At 35.5% G+C, this 26,940-nt stretch overlaps 2 protein-coding genes across 4 annotated transcripts in view; one reads left to right on the top strand and one right to left on the bottom strand.

Moving 5' to 3' along the window:
- The window catches only part of CFAP299 (cilia and flagella associated protein 299), a 562,489-nt gene that overhangs the window by 179,558 nt on the left and 355,991 nt on the right, over positions 1–26,940 (bottom strand). Inside the window, exons 5-6 of one of the 3 annotated variants that reach the window (XM_027600048.2) lie at positions 25,286–25,349; positions 24,811–24,955 (exon numbers count right to left, since the gene is read on the bottom strand). The exons of the other annotated variants lie outside the window; for them this stretch is intronic. Of the exons in view, the coding sequence (XP_027455849.1) occupies positions 24,882–24,955; positions 25,286–25,349 (138 nt within the window). The 3' untranslated portion in view covers positions 24,811–24,881. Of the gene's footprint in view, positions 1–24,810; positions 24,956–25,285; positions 25,350–26,940 lie in introns of those variants that run through there. 3 annotated transcript variants of the gene reach the window in all.
- On the top strand, positions 8,838–9,344 carry LOC113925362 (40S ribosomal protein S24-like). The gene has a single exon (XM_035726137.1). It carries the CDS (start codon positions 8,850–8,852, stop codon positions 9,168–9,170), a length of 321 nt encoding a protein of 106 aa, XP_035582030.1. The 5' UTR covers positions 8,838–8,849; the 3' UTR covers positions 9,171–9,344.

Below are 26,940 nucleotides of genomic sequence, written 5' to 3'. Positions count from 1 at the left end.
AGTCATCCAAACCCAGACATTGTTGGAAGTCCAATTACCCTTGGGACAACCCAACTGTCCCAGGCAAAATGGGAAGACTATTATTTATTTCAAACATCTTTCTTCCTTGTGATTTTATTGAGGAGATCAGCTTTTTGGTTTTTACATTCTCCCTACACCCAGAGTTTATATATATATACATCGCCTTCCACGCACACACACACAGCCTGGACAGGAATATTATTTCATGCTAGAAATGACGTTTTGTGTTTGAAGTCTCAGCAACTGAAATTTGGCTAGATCTCATCAAATTTTACTTTTAAATTGCTGTGAAGCCATTGCTTTATTGTTTTGTTTATTTTTACCCTGACGCCGTTGTTTCATTCTTATTTAACTCTCTGATTTAAGACTCTAAGTGGAGAATCAGTTTGTTAAAATTGTGTGTATGTGTGTTTAAAAGAATAAATTTTAGTTTTAAGCAAATATGAGTCATGTTGCATTTCCATAAACCCTGAATAATGTAATAAGGGCGATAACTGGGTTAGTGTTATTTTCAATATTCAGTTGTATCTTTCTTACAACTTTTCATCACTTGACTTCTGCTCTACTATCAGATAACTTTCATTATTTTGAAGAACTTAATATTTCCATTTACTATTTATCAAACACAATTCTCCTTTATCAAAAGAGACTCTGGAACAAACTGAGGGTTTGGGGGGATGGGTTAGCCTAGTGATGGGTATTAAAGAGGGCACATATTGAATGGAGCACTGGGTGTTATATGCAAACAATGAATCATGGAACACTACATCAAAAACAAATGATGTAATGTATGGTGATTTACATAATAAAATAAAATTTAAAAAAGAGACGCTGGGTTTTTTGTTTGTTTCACTAGTAAATTATCATTTTCTTTTAGTTGCCCTATATACATCTTTGTCAAAGAAATATATATAAATTCCGGGTGTAGGAAGAATATTAAATATTATTATATAAATATATACATATAAAATTTTTCGTGTTACTTTAGTTCATCAACTTGCAGGAAAGGAAATGTATGTTTTCAATTTTTAAGACTTAACTTGAATTTATCAGCGTTGTATCAAATGTAATACATGTGTATTAATATATAGATGCAAATTAATATCCAGGGCTATTTATGAAATAAGTATTTATCCATTGACTTAAGATGATACTTTCATCATATTTGAATCCCCGATGCATATAAATTTGTACAAATTCAAACACTGAAACTGGTTCCTGTGTTTTCTAGTCACCTCCATTAATCTTCTTATCTATTTCTGTACCAGTGTCACATTGATTTGATATTTGTAGATTCATAATTCATTTTACTATACAAGATCCTATGCTCTGCTAACATAGGCTCCAACTATTACTTAAAACAAACATTGAGGGGCGTTTGGGTGGCTCAGTCGGTTAGGCCTCTGACTCTGGATTTTAGCTCAGGTCATGATCTCAAGTCGTGAGAAAGAGCCCCAAGTCAGCTCTGCTCAGCACGAAGGAGTCTGCTTTTCTCCCTCTCCCTCTCCCCACATCCCACGCATGCACATGCTCTGTTGCTCACATAAATAAATCTTTAAGAAACAAACAAACATTGAAATCACCTTTAAAACTGTGTAAAACTCCTGCTGGCAATTTGATTGAAACTTTACTACATAATTTAGACCTACATATTTTTGTTATTTGTCTAATTTGTCTAATTATTTTATATTTATTGTTGAATTTTTTCCCTGTTGATTATTGTAGATATGGAGGAAAACTTTCATTTTTTTTGGTATACATTGTGCAGTTACCTACTTTATTAAACATACCTTTTGGATTTTACAGGTTGGGTATTTGAATCTAAGGTGAAATACTCTCTTTTTTCCTCCCTCCATACAAATATGTCAATTTTTGAGTTCTGAATAGTGCAGCATATCATTGTACTTAGAGATTAACCATGCTGATAACAACCACAAGAAGGAATGCATGATTGTGGTTAGCAGTCTAATTCTGAGCAAAATTCTACTGTAGTTTGGTTTACAGGAGAGTCCTCCTATATTTTCCCTTGTATAAAAACAAAGACCACAATAGTGACCACCCAGAAGGAAAGGACTTGCTGCTAGAAAGATATGGAGAGAGAGAAAAACATGCTTAAACACATGTTCTTGTTTATATTCTCTTAGACAAATTTAAATTGAGAGTTTAAAATAAAATGCAGTTTCTATCTGACTTACATATTTCTAAAACATCTGTTGTGAGATAATAATACCAATTAAACACACTCTTAACTAGCATCAGAGGAACTTTTAAAGTGACAATCCTCAGATAAATGAATTACTATTGAAATGAGTATGGGAGCGGGAAAAAAATTAAATACATGTAACACAATTTACCAAAGAAACAGTAATCTGTCCATCACAAGTTACCCATTTCTTTTGAGAATTCAGCATTCTAGTTACCCTGAACTTTTTCCAGTTCTCCCAAGACACCACCATCTGTCTTGGTTCTAGGGCTTTTCGTGCTACTTTCCTTCCTCTACTTCTCTCCCCATCCAGACCTGAGCCCCTCCAGCAGGTATCCATTTTGATGTCTCCCTGCCTAGGAAGGCTTCACTGGTGAACTCTTTTAAAGGACCTCAACTGGGGCACCTGGGTGGCTCAGTCAGTTAAGCCTCTCTGCCTTTGGCTCAGGTCATGTTTTCAGAGTCCCAGGACGGAGCCCCGCGGAGGGCTCTCTGCTCAGTGCGGAGTCTGCTTTTCCCTCTCCCCTGACTTGTGCTCTCTCTCTCTCTCTCTCTCTCTCAAATAAATAAATAAAATCTTAAAAAAAAATAATAAAGAACTCAACTCTCCCCTCCCATTTTTTACCTATACTTCTTCTTACAATTTATTCTAATTGCTTCTTGTATTTTTGTCCCTGAAAAAAATTGAATTTTGAGGAGGGGGGGTGTTCTTTTTTATAATTTTATCTTCAATAATTAACAAGGAACCTGGCAAGTAGTAAGTTCCTATTAAATAACTAAATGAATGAATATGTAAATGATTTTTAAAATAGCAGTGGTTGTGTATTATGTCAACCTGGCCAGGCTGAAAACCATTTCTCAGAATCCCTTTCCAGTATAGTTCCTGGTTCAAGTTAGGCAAAAGAGAAATCTGCAGGTTTGGAGATTGGAAATTAAACAGTGGCCATTTGCACTTTGAATGCCACTGTGGCTGGATGTGGTGGAAGTAGGTGCGAAGGGGGTGGTGGGTCCGTTTGTCCTTGCTCTTCCCTTGCTCTCCAGCTCTCCTTCCTTCAAGACTCCTGGTTATTCCTTGGCTTCTTCCACAATTGCGTCAGGTCTCACAATGAGTCCATTATTCCATAATTCCCACACTAGTTCTGCTTTTCTGATAAAACTCAGATACAAAGAGTAATAGCCACTATTTCTCTCAGATTTCATGCTTTGTTAAAAATGCTAAAGATAAAAAATTAAGGTTATTGATTTCCTGTGAGATTTTCATTGCAGAAAAAAAAACTGAACCAATTTGGAAATTAAAAAGAAAACAGTCTATCCTTACAAAGAATTTATGAAATCCATAAAATTGACTAAATCAGGGTAAGCTAAATAAAGATTTTTCTCTGGCCTCGGACACATTTCTTAGACTTGTGAAGACGCTGTCTGCAGCTGTGTGCAAACTTACCCATAACATATTCTCAAATACTAAAATATAAATATGAAATATAGAAATATAAATATGAAATCTAGAGATAGATATATTTATATATGTTGTATATAAAGCTTAAGGAGCCTAGGCTCACATTGAGGTGAACAAAGTTATAGAAAATAAGGAATAAAATATGGAGTAAGTCATGGAATTAATTAGGTTACTAAATAAATTCAGTGCAAAAGTTATGTAAATCATTGTTATTTCTGTTTTTGTTAAATCCCTGTAACACTGACTTCAAATAATTCCAGTTTGTGATGTTTACAGGAAAATCTGTCTCGAACAAGAACAACAATAAAACAATTCCATAAAGAAATGAAATAATGGTCTCAAAATTGCACTGGATATATAATAGTCGATACTAGCAAGTTGATCTTTTTTCTCCCTATTTCTTAACATCGAAGAGAATAGTGGTTGAAAGGAGAAAAATAAAATGGAACAACATAAAACAAAAACAGCTTTGCTCATTTTTTTCCCCTTTGTGTCATTTAAGCACAACCAAAACATAACTGCCCTGTGCTCAAAAGTTTTTAAGGAATACAGAATAAAGTTCTAACTATAAAGATGGCATTCAAGGTTTTCTCTTTAATCAGATTGCAAACTATCACTTTATTTATTTTTTTAAAGATTTTATTTATTTATTTGACAAAGAGAGGGAAAACACAGCAGGGGGAGCAGCAGAGGCAGAGGGAGAAGCAGGCTCCCCACTGAGCAGGGACCCCCCCCCCCCAACGGGGGGCTCAATCCCAGAACCCTGGGATTATGACCTGAGCAGAAGGCAGATGCTTAACCAACTGAGCCACCCTGGCGCCCTGCAAATTATTACTTTAAATATTTTCTCTCATAACCTTACCTAACACATATTTTGCCATGTAGGTATTGTCTACATTCGACATCAACTGTTGGACTATGATTACCTTCAGAACTAGGTCTATGCATTCACCCACTTTGTATCCTCTTCAAAGTCTAACACTGTACCTGGCACATAAAAGGCATTTGAAAAGGGTTATTGAATTAAAGCGATTTGAACTGGGGGGGAAAAAAAAGCCCAGAAAGTTTTAGGCATGGATATGACACAAATCAAATTTTATGTCTTTTTGCAGTCATGACTCTTACTTTTTTTAATATAAATATATTTTTCAAAATAATTTCAGTGAGCTTCACTATTTCTTTTCCTGAGTTAATTTTAAGAATAAGAACCCAGGACGGTACAAAAAAACATCAATAATGGTTTCCTACTGTTTTAATATTTAGAACATTGTAAGAATTCCTTTTGGCCAATACAATTTACCCTGATTTTACCCATATTTGAGAAAGTTTACCTCTGCTTTCTGGTCATCTTTGACATAAAATTCTCTCTGTTTTGCTAGCCTTAGAAAATATATCATGTTTACATGACCAACATGCATTTTTTGGCAATCAAATTAAAACACTTTGGGAAGGGCAAATGGTGTTCTATCTGTATTAATCATTTAGACCCACAAACTACTGTTATTTAGACATTCTTTATTATCCTTCTGTCATTTAGACATCCCATATTATTATGTTTGTTTATATTATGAATATGCTATGAAACATGTGCATGAGGAAACATCAGTTTACTGTAACTGAGTTTAGGAAAATAAGAAACTGATTCTGTGAAAAAGTTAGAACTAATGTTTAACAGTGAAATAATGTCCACATTAACCTACTAATATGTAATACTAGAATAGCAAACCAAATAAAAGGAATCAGCTCTGGTCAGAGACTATAGAACCTTTTGGGATAGAAGCATTGTCTTGACATTAGAAAGACTATAAAGGAATATACATTTGGTATAAGTAAGTGAGCTATCAGTAAATGCTTTGAAAAAGTCAATATAAGTTAAAAGAAATTTTCTACTGAAATATTGGTGAAATATTGGTATCCTCATTGGTGACAGATCCAATTGTAGTCATGAGAAAAATAATTTTAAAATTATTTTTTACTGAATTTTGCACATTTAACAACGCTTTGGGTAATAAGGTATTTTAAAATAAGGTATTTTGGTAAATATCTTGTATTTCATTACTAATTATAATTTTGCCTTAAAAAAATTACTTCCAATGCCTCTTAAGTGAGATAATGAAGAAAGATTATAAAAAATGACTTACTGGAACACAGGAACCACCAAACATTGATAGGTTGTGAGAATAGAAAAATAGTATTGATTTCTGTGCGTGGTTTGAGTAATCATTCTCATTATCTTTTTGTAAGATTTTAAAATTTTATTTATTTATTTTAGAGGGAGAGAGAGAAGGGGGTGGGGCAGAGGGCGAGCAAGACTCTGTGCTGAGCACGGAGCCTGATGTGGGGCTCAATCTCACGACCCTGAGATCATGACCTGAGCCAAAACCAGGAGTCAGATGCTTAACCAACTGAGCCACCCAGGTGTCCCAATCATTTTCATTATTTTAAAACTGTCCTTCACATGAAATGATTAAATGATTAAAACCCCAACTGTGTGTGTGTCTTGGGGAGGTGTTAGTATTAGTTGCATATAACCACAAATGTCAAATGCATTATTTTGTAAATATCCAATATATTTAGGAAGCCATGAATTCTACGATAATGATGACAATATCCACCCCTCTACATCATCTACTGTTTAGCACACTTCTCTCTCTTTGAAATATTCCAGATCCTGATCAATCTAGACACTTCATATACAGCAGAGGTCAGCAAACCTTTCCTGTAAATTGGTAGATAATAAATATTTTAGGCTTTGTGGGCCATACAGTTCTCCAGCAACTACTCAACTCTGCCATTGTAGCAGAAAGCAGTCATGAATAATTCCAAAAATAAATGAGTGTAGCTGTTTAATAAAACTTCCTTTATGGCCACTGAAATCTAAATGTCATATTATTTTCATGTGTCATGAATATTATTATTCTTTTGATTTTAAAAAAATCATTCAACAATGATGGGTATGTGTTGTGGTGAGCACTATGAATTGTGTAAGACTGATGAATCACAGACCTGTACTCCTGAAACAAATAATACATTATATGTTAATAATATCAATTAATTAATTAATTTAACCTAATTTTAAAAAAATCATTCAGCAAATGTAAAAACCATTCCTGGCTCCTGAGTATACAAAAACGAGTAGTAGGCTGGATTTGGTCTATTGGACATAGCTTGCCGACTCCTGATATAGATAGGGTTTAGAGACGCCCCTGTCAACTGATTCCAGTTGCTGGATAACAATCTTGAGTTTACTGATGGTTGTCAGGCATAGAAAAATAATCAGCTTAAACATATTTTTATACTTAGAGAATAAACCATAATGAGCTTGTATAAAGATAAGTAGATGCAGTGACACTGTGCAAAGGCAACCAGACAAATATCTGAACTACACCTCCTTCACAGAGAAAAGAAAAAAAAATGGAAAAACGTGGGGCACAGAAAATAAAAATAAATAAATAAAATTAGCAAAGTCACACAGATGAATCTATCATGCTATCTGATTTTCTGTTGGAGAAGTACTATAATTTATTCAAGATAATGGTATTATTTTTTGTATTACAACTACCCAAACTACAAAGCAGAGGCATACTTGTTCCCCTTGAAAACCTAAAACTTTGGTGCACAACAGGGGTATAAGAGAGGACATGTGTTTTTCCCTTCACTCCACAAACTTGGCTAATTGATATTTTCTTGAAGAGTGGAGAGAACAGAGTCCACACAATATAGTTCTTAGATATGTCTACTGAGTGAAACTATGGGCAGGATGGTAGAACTGTCCTAAAACGGAGACTAGTCCTTTATTACCAAAAGCACCAAAGGAAAGAGAAAGACCCCTCTGAGCCCGTCTTTTTAATTTACTCTTGTTAAAGTACAAAAATACTTGCTAGTAAAATGAATGAAGCAGATGTTTCTGCTAGCCACAGTGTTCTAATGAAAACCCAACTGCTTCTTGCACAAGAATTACAGCTTAGGAAGGGAGCCTTCAAGTTTCTTAAGCAATGACAAAGACCTATCGAGGATTTACCATTAATTAGATTATGTTGGATTTACACTTTCCACTCAGTTTGACTTCTACTTTTATTATCCACTTATCACCCTGAAGAGTAAAGGATGAATTTAATAATTGAATGGTAGTCTTGTAGACATTCTTCTAAGTATTTGTTCTACATGATTTATGGTCCTTTAATTTCATTCCTAAAATACTTTGTCATAATATATAACTGAGAAAATAACAAAGAATGACTTCAAAATCCATCAAATGAAGTGGAAAGAAGTACTAAATTTTAATGTCTTACAGCAGCTTAACATTTCTCACCCATGAATTTTGTTTGGTTGTTTCTTTCCTTTTGTTACAGCTGACTCCAAAGTAGCCTTTTTTGCATTTAACCTAATGCCAATGGCTATACTTATCTCTCTTAAAAAGCAGGCTAAATAACATCATATCTTTCTATAAAGCAATCAGACAAAAACTGTAGGGAAATAACATGACTGCCCATTTATATAGCTCTCCCCTCTTTGGACTATTATAGATTCTACTCCATCTCATTTGATTATTACTGACCTAGAAAAATCTCAGAATGCCCTGATCTCTAGGACTAAGATTCTTGTTGCCTCTTGATGATTAAGGACTTAAAATTAAGCAGTATGGTTCCACAGAAAGTAGAAAGAAGGAAAGAGAATTGTTGCTACCCTTCCAACAACATCTTCAACATTCTGCAAACATGTAACTTTTCTTGACCTCAGGAGAGAGTTGAAGTCAGGGAGGAACTAACTAACATGAAATATAAGGCAGGTGGGCTCGACCAAAGACAGAATGCAACCACTTGCTTACCTGGAGTAGATACCAAAGAATGTCTGGAAGACGAACTCAGTTGAAAGTCTTAACAAATTCCTATAGGTTGACTGGGGTATAGCAAGAGAATATAGAATGGTTGGGAACCGCAGACACAAGGGAAATTTATACCAGCTCTCAGGCTCTTCTCTCAAAAACAAAACAAAATGAAACAACAACAAAAAAAACCAATGAGAGTCATGAGAGAGCCTCTTATAAGGTACAGGCCTATTTATGTCTAAGAGTAACCACTTTTAGAAAAGGCACAGACCCTGCCCAGATCCTTCCCCTCATTTATTCATGGGGAGAAAATGTCCTAAAAGGGTAGCTTGGCCGCCATCATGAACGACACAGTAACTATCCGGACGAGGAAGTTCATGAGTAACCGACTACTTCAGCGGAAACAGAGGGTCATTGATGTTCTTCACCCTGGAAAGGCAACAGAACGTAAGACAGAAATTCGGGAAAAACTAGCCAAAATGTACAAGACCACACCAGATGTCATATTTGTGTTTGGATTCAGAACCCATTTTGGTGGTGGTAAGACAACCAGCTTTGGCATGATTTATGATTCCTTGGATTATGCAAAGAAAAATGAACCCAAACACAGACTTGCAAGACATGGCCTGTATGAAAAGAAAAAGACATCAAGAAAACAGTGAAAGGAATGCAAGAACAGAATGAAGAAAGTCAGGGGAACTGCAAAAGCCAACGCTGGTGCTGGCAAAAAGTGAGCTGGAGATTGGACAACAGAAGGAGTAAAGATGCTGCAGTGGCTTTATCTGTGGTGGTTGTGCAGATTTTTCATGAGAGGATCAATAAACTAAAAATGTTAATAAAAAAAAGGGTAGGGGTGGCAACAAACATTATCACCTATAGGCACCTTGTGAAAACTCTTTGCAATAGGTGAAGGGAACTAAAACACACACACACACACACACACACACACACACTTCTTTGGGGAGAAAGAAGAGTACATGCAGGGCACAGTCTTAAATCTGGGGTTGGAACAGGTTCAATACCCACTGACAAAATGTTTGCCTAAGACTACGTCTTAATCAGTACAACAAAGAATGCCCCTGACCCCCACCCACAGTAGGATGGAAGGCATTGAGAAACAGTATTCTTACTACTTTTGAGAGAGGGACAAAGCTTATGGGAAGACACTCTAAGGAACAGTGCAAAGGGAAGACCTAAAGCTGAAGGTAGAGCAGCCTAAAATACATACATTAGAACAGGAAAAAAAAAAAAGGAAAATCAACAGTCCTAAGCATTCATCTCAGAGATACAGAAAAACAACAGAAAAATATATGAAAAAAAATATAATGTAGAGAATGTTAAAGATAAAAGCAATAGAGAGGAACCTTGGAAACAAGTTTGAATCTTTAATAATCACAAAAAATATCCTCTGGTGATACTGATCAAAAAAAAAGGAAGAAAGAATAAAAGCATAAAAAACCCCAATACCAAGAAGGAAAAAGGAACATTACTTCAGATCATAAAGCCTTTAAAACAATCATATGCCAGGGCGCCTGGGTGGCTCAGTTGTTAAGCATCTCCCTTCGGCTCAGGTCATGATCCCAGGGTCCTGGGATCGAGCCCCGCATCGGGCTCCCTGCTCTGCGGGAAGCCTGCTTCTCCCTCTCCCACTCCCCTGCTTGTGTTCTCTCTCACTGTCTCTCTCTCTGTGTCAAATAATAAATAAAATCTTTAAAAAAAATTAAAAATAGAAATACTATGCAGTTCAGTAATTTCACTTTTGGGTATTTATTTGAAGAAAATAAAAAGACTAATTTGAAAAGATATGTGCACCCCTATGATCACTGCAGCATTATTTATAATAGCCAAAATATGGAAGCTACCTAAGTGTCCACTGATAGATGAATGGATTAAGAAGATGTGGTACAAACACACACACACACACACACACACACACACACACACACACACTGGAAATATTACTTAGTCATAAAAAAGAATCGGAGGGGGAGACGAACCATGAGAGACGATGGACTCTGAAAAACAAACTGAGGGTTATAGAGGGGAGGGGGGTGGGGGGATGGGTTAGCCTGATGATGGGTATTAAAGAGGGCACGTTCTGCGTGGAGCACTGGGTGTTATACGCGAACAATGAATCATGGAACACTACATCAAAAACTAATGATGTAATGTATGGTGATTAACATAACATAATAATAAAAAATAAAATAAAAAATAAAAAAAGAATTTGAAATCTTGCCATTTGTAGCAACATGGATGGACCTAGAGGTTATTATGCCAAGTGAAATAAGTCAGAGAAAGAAAATTCCATATGATTTCACTTATATGTGGAACCTAAGAAAACAAAACAAATGAACAAACTAACAAAAGCCAGAAACAGACTCACAAATACCGAGAATAAGCTTGTGGTTGCCAGAGGGGAGGGGGGTGGGGGGAGATGGGTAAAGAAAAAAACCCAAAACTTTTGTACAACAAAACTCTGCCTCAATTTCATCAATAAATTTTACCAATTCATTTAAGGGAGAAATAATGACAGTCTTGGAAGAACTCATTCAGAAAATGGAGGAGAAAATACATCTAAATTTGTTTTATAGCGCTAAGATAAACTTGATGTCCAAATCTGAAGAGAGTATCACAGGAAGAGAAAATTATAGGCTGATTTCATTGACAAATATAGCTGCAAATATTTCTGTTAAAAAAACTGACAAACCAAATCTAGTCATATATAAAAGAATAATATGTAATTACCAGGTTAGGTTTATTAATATTAGAAAATCAATTGATGTAATTCAACACATTAAACAGAATAAAGGGGGGGATCAAATTCTTGTCTCAAGTAACATCCAGAACAAAGCATATCTACATTTGTGATAAAAAGCAAAACAAAACAAACAATTCAGTAAAATTAAGTTTGGAAGGGAATATATACTTTTCTTTTTTTGGGAATCAGGTCAATTTTATTGATTTGAGCCCCTAGAAACATCTGTGCTTAGAAGGAAATATTCTTAATCTGATAAAGAAGATCAACAACAAAAAAAATCTAAGCATATCTCATACTTAGTGGTAAATCTTTCCCTCTGATATTAGGAACAAGATATGGATGTCCACCATTAATACTCTATTCAAACTGTAGTGGAGAGCCTTATCAATAAAATAAATTAAAAAAAAGGAAAAAGAAGGCTACATCTATGAGTCTTAGAAGAAAAAAATATAGTTTATTTGTACATAAGATGATTGTGTATAAAGAGAATGCAAAGGAAAAATTTTTTAGAGTAAATAAGTGAGTTTAACCATTTGGTTTGATTATCAATATTTAAAAACATCAATTCAGATTTCTATTTATCAGCTACAGAGTTCAAAAAATGACACTTTCAAGTTACCATTTATAATAAATAACACCATCAAACACTTAGAAATAAATCTAGTTAACACTTTAAAACATTATCTTGAGAAACTAAATAAATCCTAAATAAATGGAAGGAAATATCATATTTATGAATTGAAAGGGCCACTTTTTATATGCCCCCAATTTTCTCCAAACTGTTCTATAGAGTCAATAAAATTCCAAATTCCATCAGATTTTTTTTGGTGTGAAAACTGACAAAGTGATTGTAAAATGGCTATGGATATGCAAATGTTAAACAGCCAAGACAACTTCGAAGAACAAGATTGGGGAATTTACTTTTCTTAATATCAGGACTTACTATAAGCCTAAATTAATTCAGACAGGTGTGTTTGTGCAAGGACAGACAAACAGATCAATGAAATAGGAAAGGAGAGAAACAGATCTATAATATACAATCATCTCATTTACAAGGAAGATGCCTCAAGTGCAGAGGGAAAGTGCAGTTGTTTTAACAAATGGTCCCAAATTCAAGCGACATCCATTAAGGGGAAAAAATAAAACCTAACCTCCCTCATATTATATACAAAAATCCATTCTAGGTGGTTGGTAAACATAAAGATGAAAGGTAAAACAAGATAACATAGGAGAATATTTTCATGTCATTAGGACAGGGAAACATTGCTTAAACATGGCAGGAAAAGGTCCCTAACCATAAGAAAGAGATTGATAAATTGGACTACAATCACACTGGAAGTTTTTGTGCATCAAACACACCATTAAAAGAATGAAAACATAAGCCATGCAGTAGAGATGAGAGTTTTCTTAAAGCTCTAATGGATTACCACAAACCTAGTGAATTAAAGCAACAGAAAGATATTCTTTCACAGTTCTGGATGATTAGAGTCTGAAATCAGTATCATGGGGCCAAAATCAAAGTGTTAGCAGGCCTTAAGGGAGAATCTTTTCCTTGCCTCTTCCAGCTTCCAATGGCTACATCAGTCGAGGCTCTAAGTCCTTGTTGCCTTATCTTTTGTGCCTGGGCCAAGTCTCCCTCTGCCTCCCTCTTAAAATGTGCATGTGACTGCATTTACAGCCCACCAAAATAAACCAAGATAATCTCTCCATCTCAAAATTCTTAATTTTATCACATCCAAAAATTTTTATCATATTAGGTGACATATATAGATTCCAGGGATTAAGACCAGATGTAGTTAGGGGGCCATTACTCAGCCTACCGCACAATGTAACCAACAAATGACTCAAACCTACATTATACAAAGACGCTGAGAAATCAACAAGAGAAAAGCAATCCAAAAAAATCAAACACACAACTTCATAAAAGAAGATATCCAAATGGCCAATAAACATATGAAAAAATGGTCAACTCCATTAGGAATCATAAATGCAAACTCAAAATACAATGGCTAACAAGGAGACTGACAAGATATCAAATCCTGCTCAGACTACAGAACTGCAACTCTCACACACTCCAGATGGATGTGTGAACCGTTAGAACTACTGTGAAGAACTGTTCATATCTTCTACTAAATGAGAAGCTAATAGCAATACACACATAAGGTCACAAAAAGACAAGTCAAAGAATGTTCACGGCAGCATGATTCATAATAACCCAAGTTTGGAAATCTACTCAAATGTCTTTCAGTAGTATCACGAATAAATAATGGTGCATTTTATACAACGGTATTCTATTTGTAATCGTTCCTTTAGTGCTCCACCCATATCTCCTTGTAACCCTTTGCCATCTTTGTAGGTGTGTTTTCATTTTCAACAACCAACACCTGCATCTCTAGATCAGAAGGCAGGTTCTGATTGCAGGAACCTAATTTACTGTGCATGCAGAGAGCCTGAAGTGCCTGAAAATTTATGTACCTTATAGGCAACCCTTGACCAATGAGTGAAAGAGTCTAGAGTAGGTTTCCCAGCTCCTTCACCCCTGATCCAGACACCTCGGACTTGAAGTTACACTGCATTAGAGCTCCCCTGTGAGAACGGACAAGCACCCCCCCTGAGGACTTTGCTTTATATCACACCTATCGTGCTTGCCCTCCAACCTTCCCGATCCCACTTCCACAGTGCCCTACCATTTTTTCCCGAGATTTTATTAGAAATGATAAAATCACGCTAACACAAACTGTTGCCTCAAGTTTTGCTTCCGGAAACACCGTTTAAGACATTTTCTTTTTTTTTTTTTTAAGATTTTATTAATTTGAGAGACGGAGATGGCAACAGAGATAGCAAGAGAGACCATGAGTGGGGAGGAGAGGGAGAAGCAGGCTCCCTGCTGAGCAAGGAGCCAGACTCAGGGCTCCATCCCAGGACCATGACCTGAGCCAAAGGCAGACGCTTAACCGACTAAGCCACCCCGGCACCCCGTAAGACATTTTCAAACATGAAAATGAACACACTACTGAAACACAATGGCCCAAATGATAATATTGAGCAAAATAAGCCAAACAGAAAAGAATACATACAGAATGTTTTATTTATATAAAGTTCAATACCAGGAAAGATTAACCTATATATTTAGAAGTCAGGATACTGGTTTGCTTTGCAGAGGAGGATTACAAAGAAAAATAATGCATCAGTGATGAAAGGGTAAAAGTGTTTCTGGGATGCTGATGGTGTTTTTTATTTCTTGGTTTTGGTAGTATTTATGTAGGTATGTTCACTCTGTGATACCCTGAGCCATAGTCTTGGGATTTGTGCATTTTTCTATATTTAATAGAATATTTAAATAAAGATTTAAAAAATTAGCAGCCACATATTTAACTGGAATAAAAGCTACAGCATGGTCAAAGCTATAAAGTTATCCATGAATCCTTCATTTTCTTTTTTATAGTACAGAAAATACAAATTTTAAAATTTAGGAATATGTATATAATTATTTAATATATGACCAAGTTATTGGACCATACCTCAATCATAACTAATTATTCAAATCAAAATAATAAGGTAGATGCACATATAAACTCTGAGATAAAAGACCAACTTTAGGAGGTGGTGTAATTTAGACACACTTACTTTGCTAGCCAGCCATTTTACCTAAAATTAACCCTAATGACACTCTTAGAAAGTTCTTAATGTCAACTTCAGTTGTGCTAAGAATTATTACCTTGGTAGTGTAACAGAATTGAGAGAGAGATAATACATTTAGATACAGGAGAAAGTATAGATGTTGGAAAGCCAGGTACTAGAGATAATGGGCTTCCAAATGTTTAGAGTTGCCTGGTTCCTCTAGACCAGAAGTAACAAAGGGGAAGCAAAGACAATTTGCAGCTACTTAATAATTTCGGTTAATGAAACTACAACTTCATCACCATTATCATTAACATTCTTGTCATAATCTTCAACTTTGTCATCATCAGTATAAACTAGTAAGTACTTCATATCCTTAAGTAAAGGCTCTAGATTAAATCACAGTGTGTATTTAAAAAAACCTATTAGATTTTATCTTTTGAGATTTACTTATTTAAGATGTCAAAAATGGCTCCCCCCGCCCAATGACAGATGCATTTCTTGAAGCTGTTCTTGGTATCCAATTGTACAGAGACATTGTCTGTAATACAACAGACTGGGTGGCTCATAAACAACATGAATTTATTTCTCACAGTTCTGGATCTGAAGCCCAAGATCAAGGCACTGGCAGATTCAGCGTCTGGTGAGAACCTGCTTCTTGGTTCACATACGCTGCCTTCTCACTGTGTCTTCTGGGTGGCAAGAAGGGAGAAGGGAACACTTGGGGCTCTCTTTTACAAAGGCACTCCTCACATTCATGAGGTCTCTGCCCTTAGGATCTGATCACCTCCCAATGGCCCGACCTCCAAATACCATCAAATTGGGAATTAGGGTCCAACATGAATTTGGGGGTACACAGATATTCAGTCTACAGCAGACATGTTACATTAATATGTAGAACAAGCAACAGTAATTATATTACAAACAGAATGCTTTATCTTTTCAGTATAGAAAGAATTGCAGACAATAGAAATGAAGGCTGAACTTGAACTGGTCTGATTACAAAAATATACCAGCATTCCTTCTTTAAAAGATTTAACATTCAACAAATATGGGACAGCTTAAATTAGAATGCTTGCATACTTTATAGTTTTTCATTTCTGGGTTTATAACATGTTAATTTTTTAAAAACTTAAGCATATAAATAATGGACTTTTGTTTTCATTTTAAATTAAACCTATCTCATTCTTCTGCATTTCAAGTTCTTATTCCAGCGGGGTAGCAAAGAAATAAAGCTACAGGGAAATGTATTAGGGCACATACATTTGGAAATAATTTTGGGAAATAACCCATGTATATGCTTATAACTAAAATGATCTTTAGTACAGAATATTTCTTTGAATTGAATGTTAATACAAAAGGCTTGACATGTTTCAATATTTCTCCTACATAAATAGTAGTTAAGGATAAAAATTAATCCTACTTATACATATGACATTACATATTCAATATATCAAAAATTGATTGAAAATGCCCAGAGCCCTGGGGGCACCTGGGTGGCTCACTCGGTTAAGTGTCTGCCTTCAACTCAGTCATGATCCCAGGGTCCTAGGATCAAGTCCCACATCGGGCTCCCTGCTCAGCATCAGGGAGTCCACTTCTCTCTCTCTCTCTCTTTCCCTCTGCCCCTCCCTAGTGCTCGTTCTCTCTCTCTCTCTCTCAAATAAATAAAATCTGAAAGAAAGAAAGAAAGAAAAAAAAAGAAAGAAAGAAAGAAAGAAAGAAAGAAAGAAAGAAAGAAAGAAAGAAAAGAAAAAGAAATTGCCCAGAGCCCTAAAATTCAAGCCTGTCACCCTATGATGACATGTATATGAATTTAAGAATATATACCCCCTCAGGACACCTGGGTGGTGTAGTCGGTTAAGCGTATGACTCTTGGTTTCAGCTCAGGTATGAAATCAGGGTCATGAGATCGAGCCCCACACTGGCCTATGCTCAGCATGGAATCTGCCTGAGCTCCTCTCTCCCTCTCCTTCTGCCCCTACCCCATGCTCTCTTTCTCTCTAAAATAAAGAAATAAATCCTTAAAAAAAAAAAAAAGAATGTCTACTCCATTTACCAGAACCTATCCCAAATTTCTTTGGCTAGAATTAATTTTTCCACTCTGTATTCTAATTTGCCCAAAAATTCACTATAGAAATTCGAATGTGTCCCCTCCACCAAATTCACATGCTGAACTCCTAACTCCAGTACCTCAAAATGCAACTGTATTTAGATATGGGGACCTTAAAGAGGTGATTAAGTTAGAATGAGGTCATGTGGGTGAGCACTAAGTCAATATGACTGGTGTCCTTAGAAGAAGAGGCAGTTAGGACACAAGTGCACAGAAGGAAGACCACGGGAGGACACAAGAGGAGGAAAACCATCCCCAAGCCAAGCTCGAGAGAAGTCTTCGAAGAAAGCAACCCCGCTGACACCTTGATCTTGGACTCCTAACCTCAAGAGTTGTGAAAAAAGACATTTCTGTTGTTTGAAGCCACCCAGGCTTCGGCAGCCCTACCAAACTGGCAGACCACACCATACACCATCTGTAGCCAGAGACCGCAGGACGTGCGGCTACTTTAGACACTGAGAGCAGGGCTCTCATCCTCCTTTTGTCCGACTTCTTGCTCCTCCTGTCTTTTCATTTTTTGTCCTTCCTTTTCGGCCTCTTCTACTCCTTTTTCATGGTGTCTCCCATGGTCCCTGTTTATTTGCCAATAAAGTTTTCAATGAATAAAAATTTGTGAACTAGCTACTGATATTTAGAGAAGGCATAACAGAGAAAGTAGTGAAGATACTAGAGGGAAAATGAAAGTATAATATTAACCTGAAAGTTCCAATGAGTAAATTTTAAAAGATGAGAAAATGAGAAAGGCAATTATGTCTCTTTTGAACAAAGCTCCTCACTTACTTCAACTTTCTCTTCTCTGAAGGCATGCTACTTGATAGACTTCTTGTTTGGAAATTTATCATGCTGCCTGGACACTGGCGTTCCTTTTCCTCCTTCCTACTTTCTCAGGGCTCTGTGAGAAGTTGACAAGTTAAAGGTATACCACACTCCTGGAACTCTGAACATGGTATTAACTTGCAACATTCTTCATGATTTTGTCTTCCTCAAAGAACAGTTTAAGCACAGCCTAGCATAATCCAAAGCACATTTTGTTTCTGATGTCTTCACTACATGATCAAACCATGATCTTGCCAAAGTAACTCACACATGGGCTGCAGCTTTCAACAAGACTTAAATCAAACACAAAGTCTGTCCTATAAACAACACTAATGGTTCCAAGCCCGTGAGATAATGAAAGAAAGAATATAATTAATGACCACTGTGTTTTCTTATCTGATAGACAGGTGCACTTTCACTGGTGTTGAAAAATTATGGCTCAGTTCCAAGATCATAAAGCCACAGGTGGATTCCTCTTATACAGATTTATGATTCTCATTCACAGATTTCATTGTTACCATGTATGTAATGAGCTTGAAAATGGCATTATTCCACACTTGACCCCAACAATTATACTTTCTTCTATATCAGAATGTTACAAAGTCTAGCAGTGCCTTGAGTTATCAGGAGCAGAATCCTCTTACCACTTTGCTCATGCAAAGCACTTAGCAACTTATGATTCAGATATGTCGAACATGTTATAAATATTTTACAGTGCTATCCTTTTTTAAAAAAATATTACTAATTTCAAATATAATTCCACAAGGGTGGTAGATTATCATAATACCATTTTATACAATTTGAATGATTAATGAAGTATTTTCATAACCTATTTATGCAATATTAGAAATATTAAATTTGAAAAAAAATAATTCTTGCCACATGTCAGATTCAAAATATATTTTATAGTACAAGCAAGAATTTCAAATGAAAGATTTATCTTCCTAAATTTTACTTTAGTAATGGCAAAGATTTATTCATTGCTTACCAAGTGCAAGATACTAGGAGTGCTTTCTATTTTAGTCTAACAGCCTTATAAAATATTTTTTTAATTTCTATTTTATACGCAAGGAAACCAAAACAAGGAGCCTGAATAGCTTTTACATGGTGCAATGAAGAGTCAAAACCGGACGGTAGATCTCAGAGCTTTGTACCTAATACTCAGCACTGCCTCACAATCATTGAACAGCATGTAGCATTATTATCATGATTCCCTAACTACTCAATAAATACCTTAAAATAAATGGATGAATGTTCTCTACCTCCTTAATGGCACATAAATAGACTCAAACATATATGCCTGTACAAATGTTGCCCAATAGTGAAGGTGAAATGGTTAAAGAGAAAAAATCCTATCATTCTATAGAGATAGAGAAAGTTAAAAGAGTTAAATAGGAGGTACTATGGTATTCATGGTGCTGCATTGTGGAAAGTTTACTTGTAATACTGGACCCCAAATTTTTGCCCAAAGGAAAGAAATAAACTTGCCCATTGTTGCTGTATGGCAAAAAATGCATAGGCTAAACACATGGGCAAATGATCAGAACACATAATCTTTCCCAGAGGGCAAAGCCAGTCCCTGAGCCTATAAGCAAATAGTGTCAGAAATTTTGCAGAGCATATTGATGAGATCTCTTTAGTGACATAATAAAGAAAAACACTGTACTTAAAATGAGTTTTTATTTTTAAAAAAATTTAAAGATTTTATTTATTTATTTATTTGAAAGAGGGAGAGAGACAGCATGAGGGAGAGCATGAGCAGGATGAGGGGCAGAGAGAGAGGGAGAGGGAGAAACAGACTCCCCGCTGAGCGGTAATTAAAGACTTGTTGGTGTCATCTATTCATGATCTGAGGGTAGATTGAAACAGAGAAATATTTAATAACTAAAAAGGTAAGATCAGATAACTTAGCAAATAGAGGATGATAAAGAAAAGTTGGGTGTAAAGGATGATTCCCTCGAACCTGGACTTGAGGATGTATGGTGTTATGATTTACCTAGCTAGAGAACACTGGAGAGTGGTAGAAAGTTTATGAGTTCATTTTTAGACATGTTTGATTTCAAGTGCCTGTAAGGCACCCAGGTAGAGATACTATTTGGTTGGGTCTATAAATCAGGAATTCAGAAAAGATGTTTGATCTGAAGATACAAACGTGTAAGTCATCTGCATACATCCATGAATATGGATAAGAATACCTGAGAAGGAATAGTGAGAAGAAAATCTAGGAGAGAGAACTTTATGAATTTAATCATTTCAAGTTAGATGTCACAGAATTTGGCAAAAAAAAAAAAAAAAAACAGAAGTAAGAAAAAAATCAGGTAAGATCTAGCTATGTCATGGAAGACAAGGGAAATAATAATTTAGTAACTAGTATGTAGTCAGCTATGCAGAATATTACCAAGACATTATAGAAGAGGAGGATATAAATAATGCAAAAAAGAAGCCACAGTCAGGATTATTCTTATCATTGTCCATAGCTGCCCACAAGATCTTCAGGAAAGATAAAGTCAAAACTTATTTCAGAACCCTACTGTATAACTATTATATATATACATATATATATAATATGTATATAATATATATATATCTCCAATAAGGGAAAAGATTAACAAATTGGATACATTCGTTTTGGGAAATTCTGTTCATTGAGACATCATTAAAGAAATGTCAATGCAAACTATAGGATGTGAAATGATATTTACAATCCATATGACTGACAGAAGGCTCAAATACAAAGTATGTAAAGACCACTTAAAAATTAACAAGCAAAGGAAAATCAAATAAAAACAACAACAACAACAAAAACCTGGCAATCACCTGCACAACCTCACAAAACAGATATCCAGATGTCCAGTAAACATATGAAAAAGTTGTCAACCCCCATTATAAATCAGAAAAATACACATTAATACCATAATGTGGTATCTCTATGAACCCACCAGAATGGCTAAAAAGGAGATCAACAATTGCAAGTTTTGGTGAGGTTACAAAGCAACTAGAAGTCTCACACACTTCCAGTGGGCATATAAAACATTAAAAACACTATGGAGAACTGTTAGTATTTTCTACTGAATGTGAAACTAGCATGGCCCATGGCCCAGCAATTCTACTGCTGGTTATATTTCCTATAGTAATGTAAGCACAAGTCCACCATAAAAGAGTGTTCATAGCGGCATTATTCATAATGGCCCAAACTGGTAACAACTCAAATGCCTGGTGTTTCTCCAGCTCTTCCTAATCCTAATATTTCTCTTTGTTTTCTCCCCGTTTTCTCCCAGTTTTCAATCATGTTTCGAAAGAATGATGTCATCTCTCATATACATCACATCAAATCACTGATATTAAGGGATCCATCCCCTCCTATCCAAATCAGAAATAACTTTAAGTAGGTAAAATATGTGTCAGAGTAGAACAGGCATGTGTTAAGCAACACACACATAGAAACAAAATCATCACTGCTTGGTCTGTAACTTGCTCTTTGCTATCCCAAGACAAGCTACAGGGCTGACACCTGTGGAAATCTGGGAAGTGTTATAAGAATGAATTAAGGAGATGTGGAAGAAGGAAAAAGAGAAAGAAGATGATAGACATCAATCTTTGCTTGGAATTTTTATTTTTTAGGGGATCCATATGCATGCCACTTATATGCCAGCAGCTTTATTCCGTGTGATATGTTCTTATTATTCTGTACCTGGGATAAATGTGTATGTTCTAGCCGCTGGGTACTAACAGACAGTGCCCTTAAACCACTGATAATCCCAACAGGCAGATTCGAGAGCCTTCAGCTAACAACTGCATAGCAATAAAGGCATACCACTGTGTGACTGAGTGCCAACAATTTGCATTCTTCTTTTTTCTTTTCTTCCTCCTCCCCTTTTTTTTAAGTGACTGTTCCTTGTCAAAGTAATTTGATTAGTAGTAAAATCATAGACTCTCCATTGCCTTGGCAATGTATGTATGAAGGCTGCTCTAGGGAAACAAAGCTGGATGCTTGGGATACTGTCCATAGATATGTTGATGTCATGGCATCTGGAGTGGAAACCGAAAATGGACTCTGTAAACCAGTAGGGCTCTAAAAATAAGGCTGCAATTTGGTTGTTCGTTGATTAATTTCACTGAGGCTTTCTAGTTTCACTATGCCTCTCCTAAAAAAATTAAAATAAAATAAAGGAGGCTTAGATCCAAGGATAATTGTCTTTTTTTGTGCATGTAGCCATTCTGTCCTTTTTCCTCCCACCTTTTCAAAATGTGTTTAGGAATACTGGCTATATTGAGAGCCTCAAAGTTTATTAACTTTGATGCTGTTTTGTTCTTATGAAGCAGTAAACAATGAGAACACCAAATGAGTCTACAGTTCCTATGATTATAATTACAATTACTATCTAGAAATATGTTCAAGTTTAAGGCTCAGTTGAAATTTGCTAACTTGGGAGGAGCACATTCCTTTAACATCAAGGATACTTGCTTTTTGTGCCAATTTACAACTTTTTAAGTATTTTCATTTGGAGCTTATACTAGATTCATTTAATCTACACAACAATATTGCTTATAGGTGAAACAGTTCCAGCTTATAGATGGTCCCAACGTGAAAACGTTTGTTCAAAATAATACAGATTTTAAGCAGTGAACCTAGCTAGACCTCAGGATTCTGGTCAAAATAACTTTTTTCAATTTCTAATTTTTATTTTATATGAGTAGTAATATTTTTAATGTGCCAAACTGCATTCTTTAGACCTTAATTATATAAGGATATAATAGGATATATCATTAGGATATAATACCACCTTTGTATCACTTGATTATTTAGTTCATTAATTGCATATCTTGTTATTTTTGGTTTCTCTTATTCTATTTGTGGGATCTCTTCTACTAAAAACTGGCAACTTAAACCCCTAGAGTTGAAAAAGAATTATTATGTGCATTATATAATTTCATTAATTATTGATTTCTGCCAAGTGTTTTAATCAATTTACTTCTGAGTCCATCTTAGGCATTGGGGTCTACAACTGATGTGATCATTGTTATGCCCTTACACTTAAAATTTGAGTAAGTTTAGTAAAAATAAAATCACTATCAAACAAGTGTTACATTTATTGAAAATTAAAGAGATGGGGCGTTCATTTGTAAATTTCTTAGTTATACACTCTGTGTATATTAAATTTTAACATTCTTTTCATGCCTGGTATCTTCTGGAACACTACTTAATAAAATCTTAAAGAACATTTGGCCATAATATAACTTCCATATATTGTTTCTATTTTAGTAAATAAGTAAATAAAAATAGTAATAGTAAATAAAAATATTTACTTATTGGATGTGCTAGTTATCTCTTTTCCTATTTTTCTCCCACAATAAATATTTATCCCCATTTGAATTTGCAGATCACTACCCATTTTCTTCATATTCACAACCTTAGAAAACAAGGTTGAGCTTAAAGCAAAATGAAGTAAGTCCTCTTGATATTTAAATATACTTTATGAGTACATGGAAACTGCTTCAATGGAAATATCTAGTAAATAAAACTAATCCAGTTCTTTTTTGAGATTATTATGATTCTATTACAATCATGGAGAACAGGTTAGCCAAACTATGAGACACAGACAATTGAATATTTAGGTCGCCCAGGCAAAAGCTATAAATCCTCTTTATGTTACAGGAGGATCGAATTCTGCCTGCAAAGACTTCCACAGTCTCTCTGACATGTGTCAGTGGTGTCCTCTCCTTTTTTCCTGTATCTTTCTTTGCATGTCCATCTCAGTAGACTTAAACCATCCACCTGCTTCAGATAAACTTAAAACTGTCTTATAAATAGAGATTTCTTCCAAAGCCAAATTAAATAGAAAACAGAAAGAAGAAGCAGAGAACATTAAATTTCCTTTAGGCTCCCTGCCTAATTCTTCTTGGGCTCAGAGCCCAATTTCCATTGAGGCCATTCTGGTTTCTTTAAAGCCTCAGACACAAAGGCCAGCCCTTATTATAATGATCACTCAATCTTATCTAGCTTGTCATATTCCAAAGACCATTTCTTAGTTTCTAGTTTGTTTTTTCTAATGGCCTTATTTGTGCACACAGGCTTTGAATGGGCTTGATTAGGTTACTTTTCACAGGCTAACTGAAAAATGCATTACAAATAAGACTACATATTATCCCTTGCTATTTTCACTATCCACTTGAATAGAAGTCTGCACAAACAGCTGTCTGTTCCAATACTAGATTATTTTCACTATAGAATTAACTATTGTTTGACTATGAATGTAATTTTAATCATTAGTTACTCAAGGGTGATCAGCTGATCCATCTCTGCTCCTGAAGGAAGTCATGTCAACCTGATTAATATCAACCTCTGAATTTGATGAACAACAAAACTTTAGCACTCAAAACTGAATAGATTTTTTTTTTTTTTTTTTACCCAGAGAAAGAGCTATGGTGTCATTCTAGTGAAACCATATGCAAAAATGTTACTTCCCTTAGGATAATAAATACTTTCAAATTAAATATTTTCACAAATTAAGTAGGCTTATTTCTCAAATCATTCATTTTAAATAGATTTTTATAAAAGCCTATTCTGTGCTCAGCTCTTCATATGGAGTACCGATAATATTTTTAAAGCTACTACTTTTTAATAGCTTACTATGTCAAGAAACTACTATATCAGAAACTAAGCATGCTTCATTCTTTCAATTCTTACAACAGCCTCTAAAGTGGAAGGTGGCCCTTACCTATGAGTAAAGAGCAAACTGGCTCTAGGAGATGAATTTATTTTGTACATGGCCCATATACAAAAATCTAACAAATGACTCAACCAGACTCAAGTACAGGTTCTTTTTACCTTCATTAAGATTCCCAATTCTTTACTTGCAGAAAAGCTCCAGGTCCTGAATTGTACCTCAGTGTGTTTACCTCATGACTACCTGAGCACACACAGAATTGATAGCCAGAAGACTGTAGAAAATTGGAGTAGAATTTGAATTCCTTAGGAGAGTTCTTAGTTTAAGACACATATATCAGACAAATCTTTACTGAGGGATGTTCTGACCAGTCCTCCTCAAAATTGTCAAGCCTTCAAAAGCAGGGAAGCCAAGAGGAGCCTAAGGAAACATGATGACTACAAGTAATGTAGTACCCTGGGTGGGATCCTGGAAGAGAAAAAGGACCTCTGGTAATACCTAAGAACATTTGAATAAAGTAGGGACTTTAGTTAATAACAATGAATCAATATTGATTCATTAATTCTGATAAATGTATCATACTAATGTAAGACACTAATGATAGTGTAAACTGGGTGTGAGATATATGGGAACCCTCTCTCTGCGCTATCTTCAAAATTTTCTGTAAATCTAAATCTATTCTAAAATAAAAAGTCTATTAAATAACTAAAACCAATGCTATTCTGTAACTCGTTTTTACTAAATGAGACCTATAAACACAATTCTCAAACGGAATGCAATATTTTGGTGAAAACTTACCAGAAACATGTAAGGGCAATTTTATTTGATGCATCATATCCATGTGCAATACCCCAACCTGAAACTTAAAATTAAGATTTGGTTCATATTTTTGGGGGTCTGGTGGTCATTTTAGTAATATTACTTTTATACAACCTACGCCATTAGTTTTATATTTATCAACAACATATGACCTTTCACCAACTCCCTAACTAGTCTCAGTCTGTTTCCTTATGTGTAAAGTTGGAAGAATAATAGATAACTCACAAGATTGAGGTTAGGATGAAATGAGATAATGATATCAAGTCTAGTCGAAGATCTTCATATATGTAAGCTCTTAAAAATATATTGCTATCCTATTCAAACATCATTTTTGAGTAGAGAACATCGACTTCTGCTTCCCTGACTATAACCATATGAAAACTTCCAGAGGGAATGAAGAACAAATTAAGAAATATCTCTTGAATATTTCTCTGTGAGATAGGCTGAGGCTCATCTAGATGGATCGCAAACATGGGTACTGAGGTGTTACAGCAGGGATATGTGCAGCACAATTTCTGAAGATTTGTGGTCTCACTGCTTCAAGGTCATGTTTTTCCCTGGGACTTAATGCCTGCCTATACCATGGAGTCGGTTTCGACACTTAGTATTTTTATGATCTCTGTTTTATTTTATTTTTAAAGATCTATTTATTTATTTGAGGTGGGGCAGGGCGGAGGGAGAGAGAGTCCTAAGCGGACTCCACGCTGAGCGTGGAGCCCAACGCAGGGCTTGACCTCACAATCCTGAGATCATGACCTGAGCTGAAACCAAGAGTGGGGTGCTTAACTGACTGCACCACCCAGGTATTCCTATGACCTTTATTTTAAAGTCAGTTTTTATCTGTATTTTTCAATTTTTTTAGCCAGTTGAGCTATTTGGTTTTGTCTTGGTTGAAACAAACAATGCACTGGAAACTCCTCTTTCATGGTGTGAGCCTTAGGTTCAGACTGCTTTTATTCATATATCACAAATGTTTTGTTATCCCTCTGGGATATACACTGCCACATATGAGGTGATCAACCCAACTCCCCAACCAGTGGAGTAGCATTTTACATATTTTTTTTTAAAAAAATGATCTGCATCTGAGATGGTTTGGGTTCTTGTCAATCAGGAAACTCACTTTCACAAGATGGGGAGAAATTTGTGGCTTATCATTTAAAAAGGTGGTCAAATTCTTTTAACAAACCAATGTACTTCTGTCAACTATATAAATGACTCCTAAGGAATAATTTATATGCAAGGTAGATCTTGTGTATTAATAAAAATTAACAAAATGAACAGCCGTTAGAAAGAAAAAACAAGAATACCATAAAAGGTAAGGGAGCGGAGGTGTTTGTATATAGGAAAAGCAGGTCTATTTGCCAAAAACAGTGCCCTGACATGCAAAATGTTAGGGCTGACCTGCATTAGTAAAGTATGTACATCAGGTTTTTCAAAAAATGGAGATGAATGTCTATCCATCTATTGTTGACTATTTTTTGCCCAGTTCTTGTGAACCACAGTAAATACCTCTGAGCTGGGCCATAAACTGAGATAGAGAATAATAGCAGGGATTCCAACCAGGACCCAAAGAAAGTACACTGTCCTTGGATTCTTCCTAGGACAGCAGGACAATGGAAAGATAGCAAGAGTAC

The sequence above is a fragment of the Zalophus californianus genome, chromosome 2 (assembly GCF_009762305.2).
Source record: "Zalophus californianus isolate mZalCal1 chromosome 2, mZalCal1.pri.v2, whole genome shotgun sequence".
NCBI classification, from domain to species: Eukaryota; Metazoa; Chordata; class Mammalia; order Carnivora; family Otariidae; genus Zalophus; species Zalophus californianus.
The sequence above is the reverse complement of the archived record's forward strand: the minus strand, read 5'-3'. Positions and strand labels throughout refer to the sequence as shown.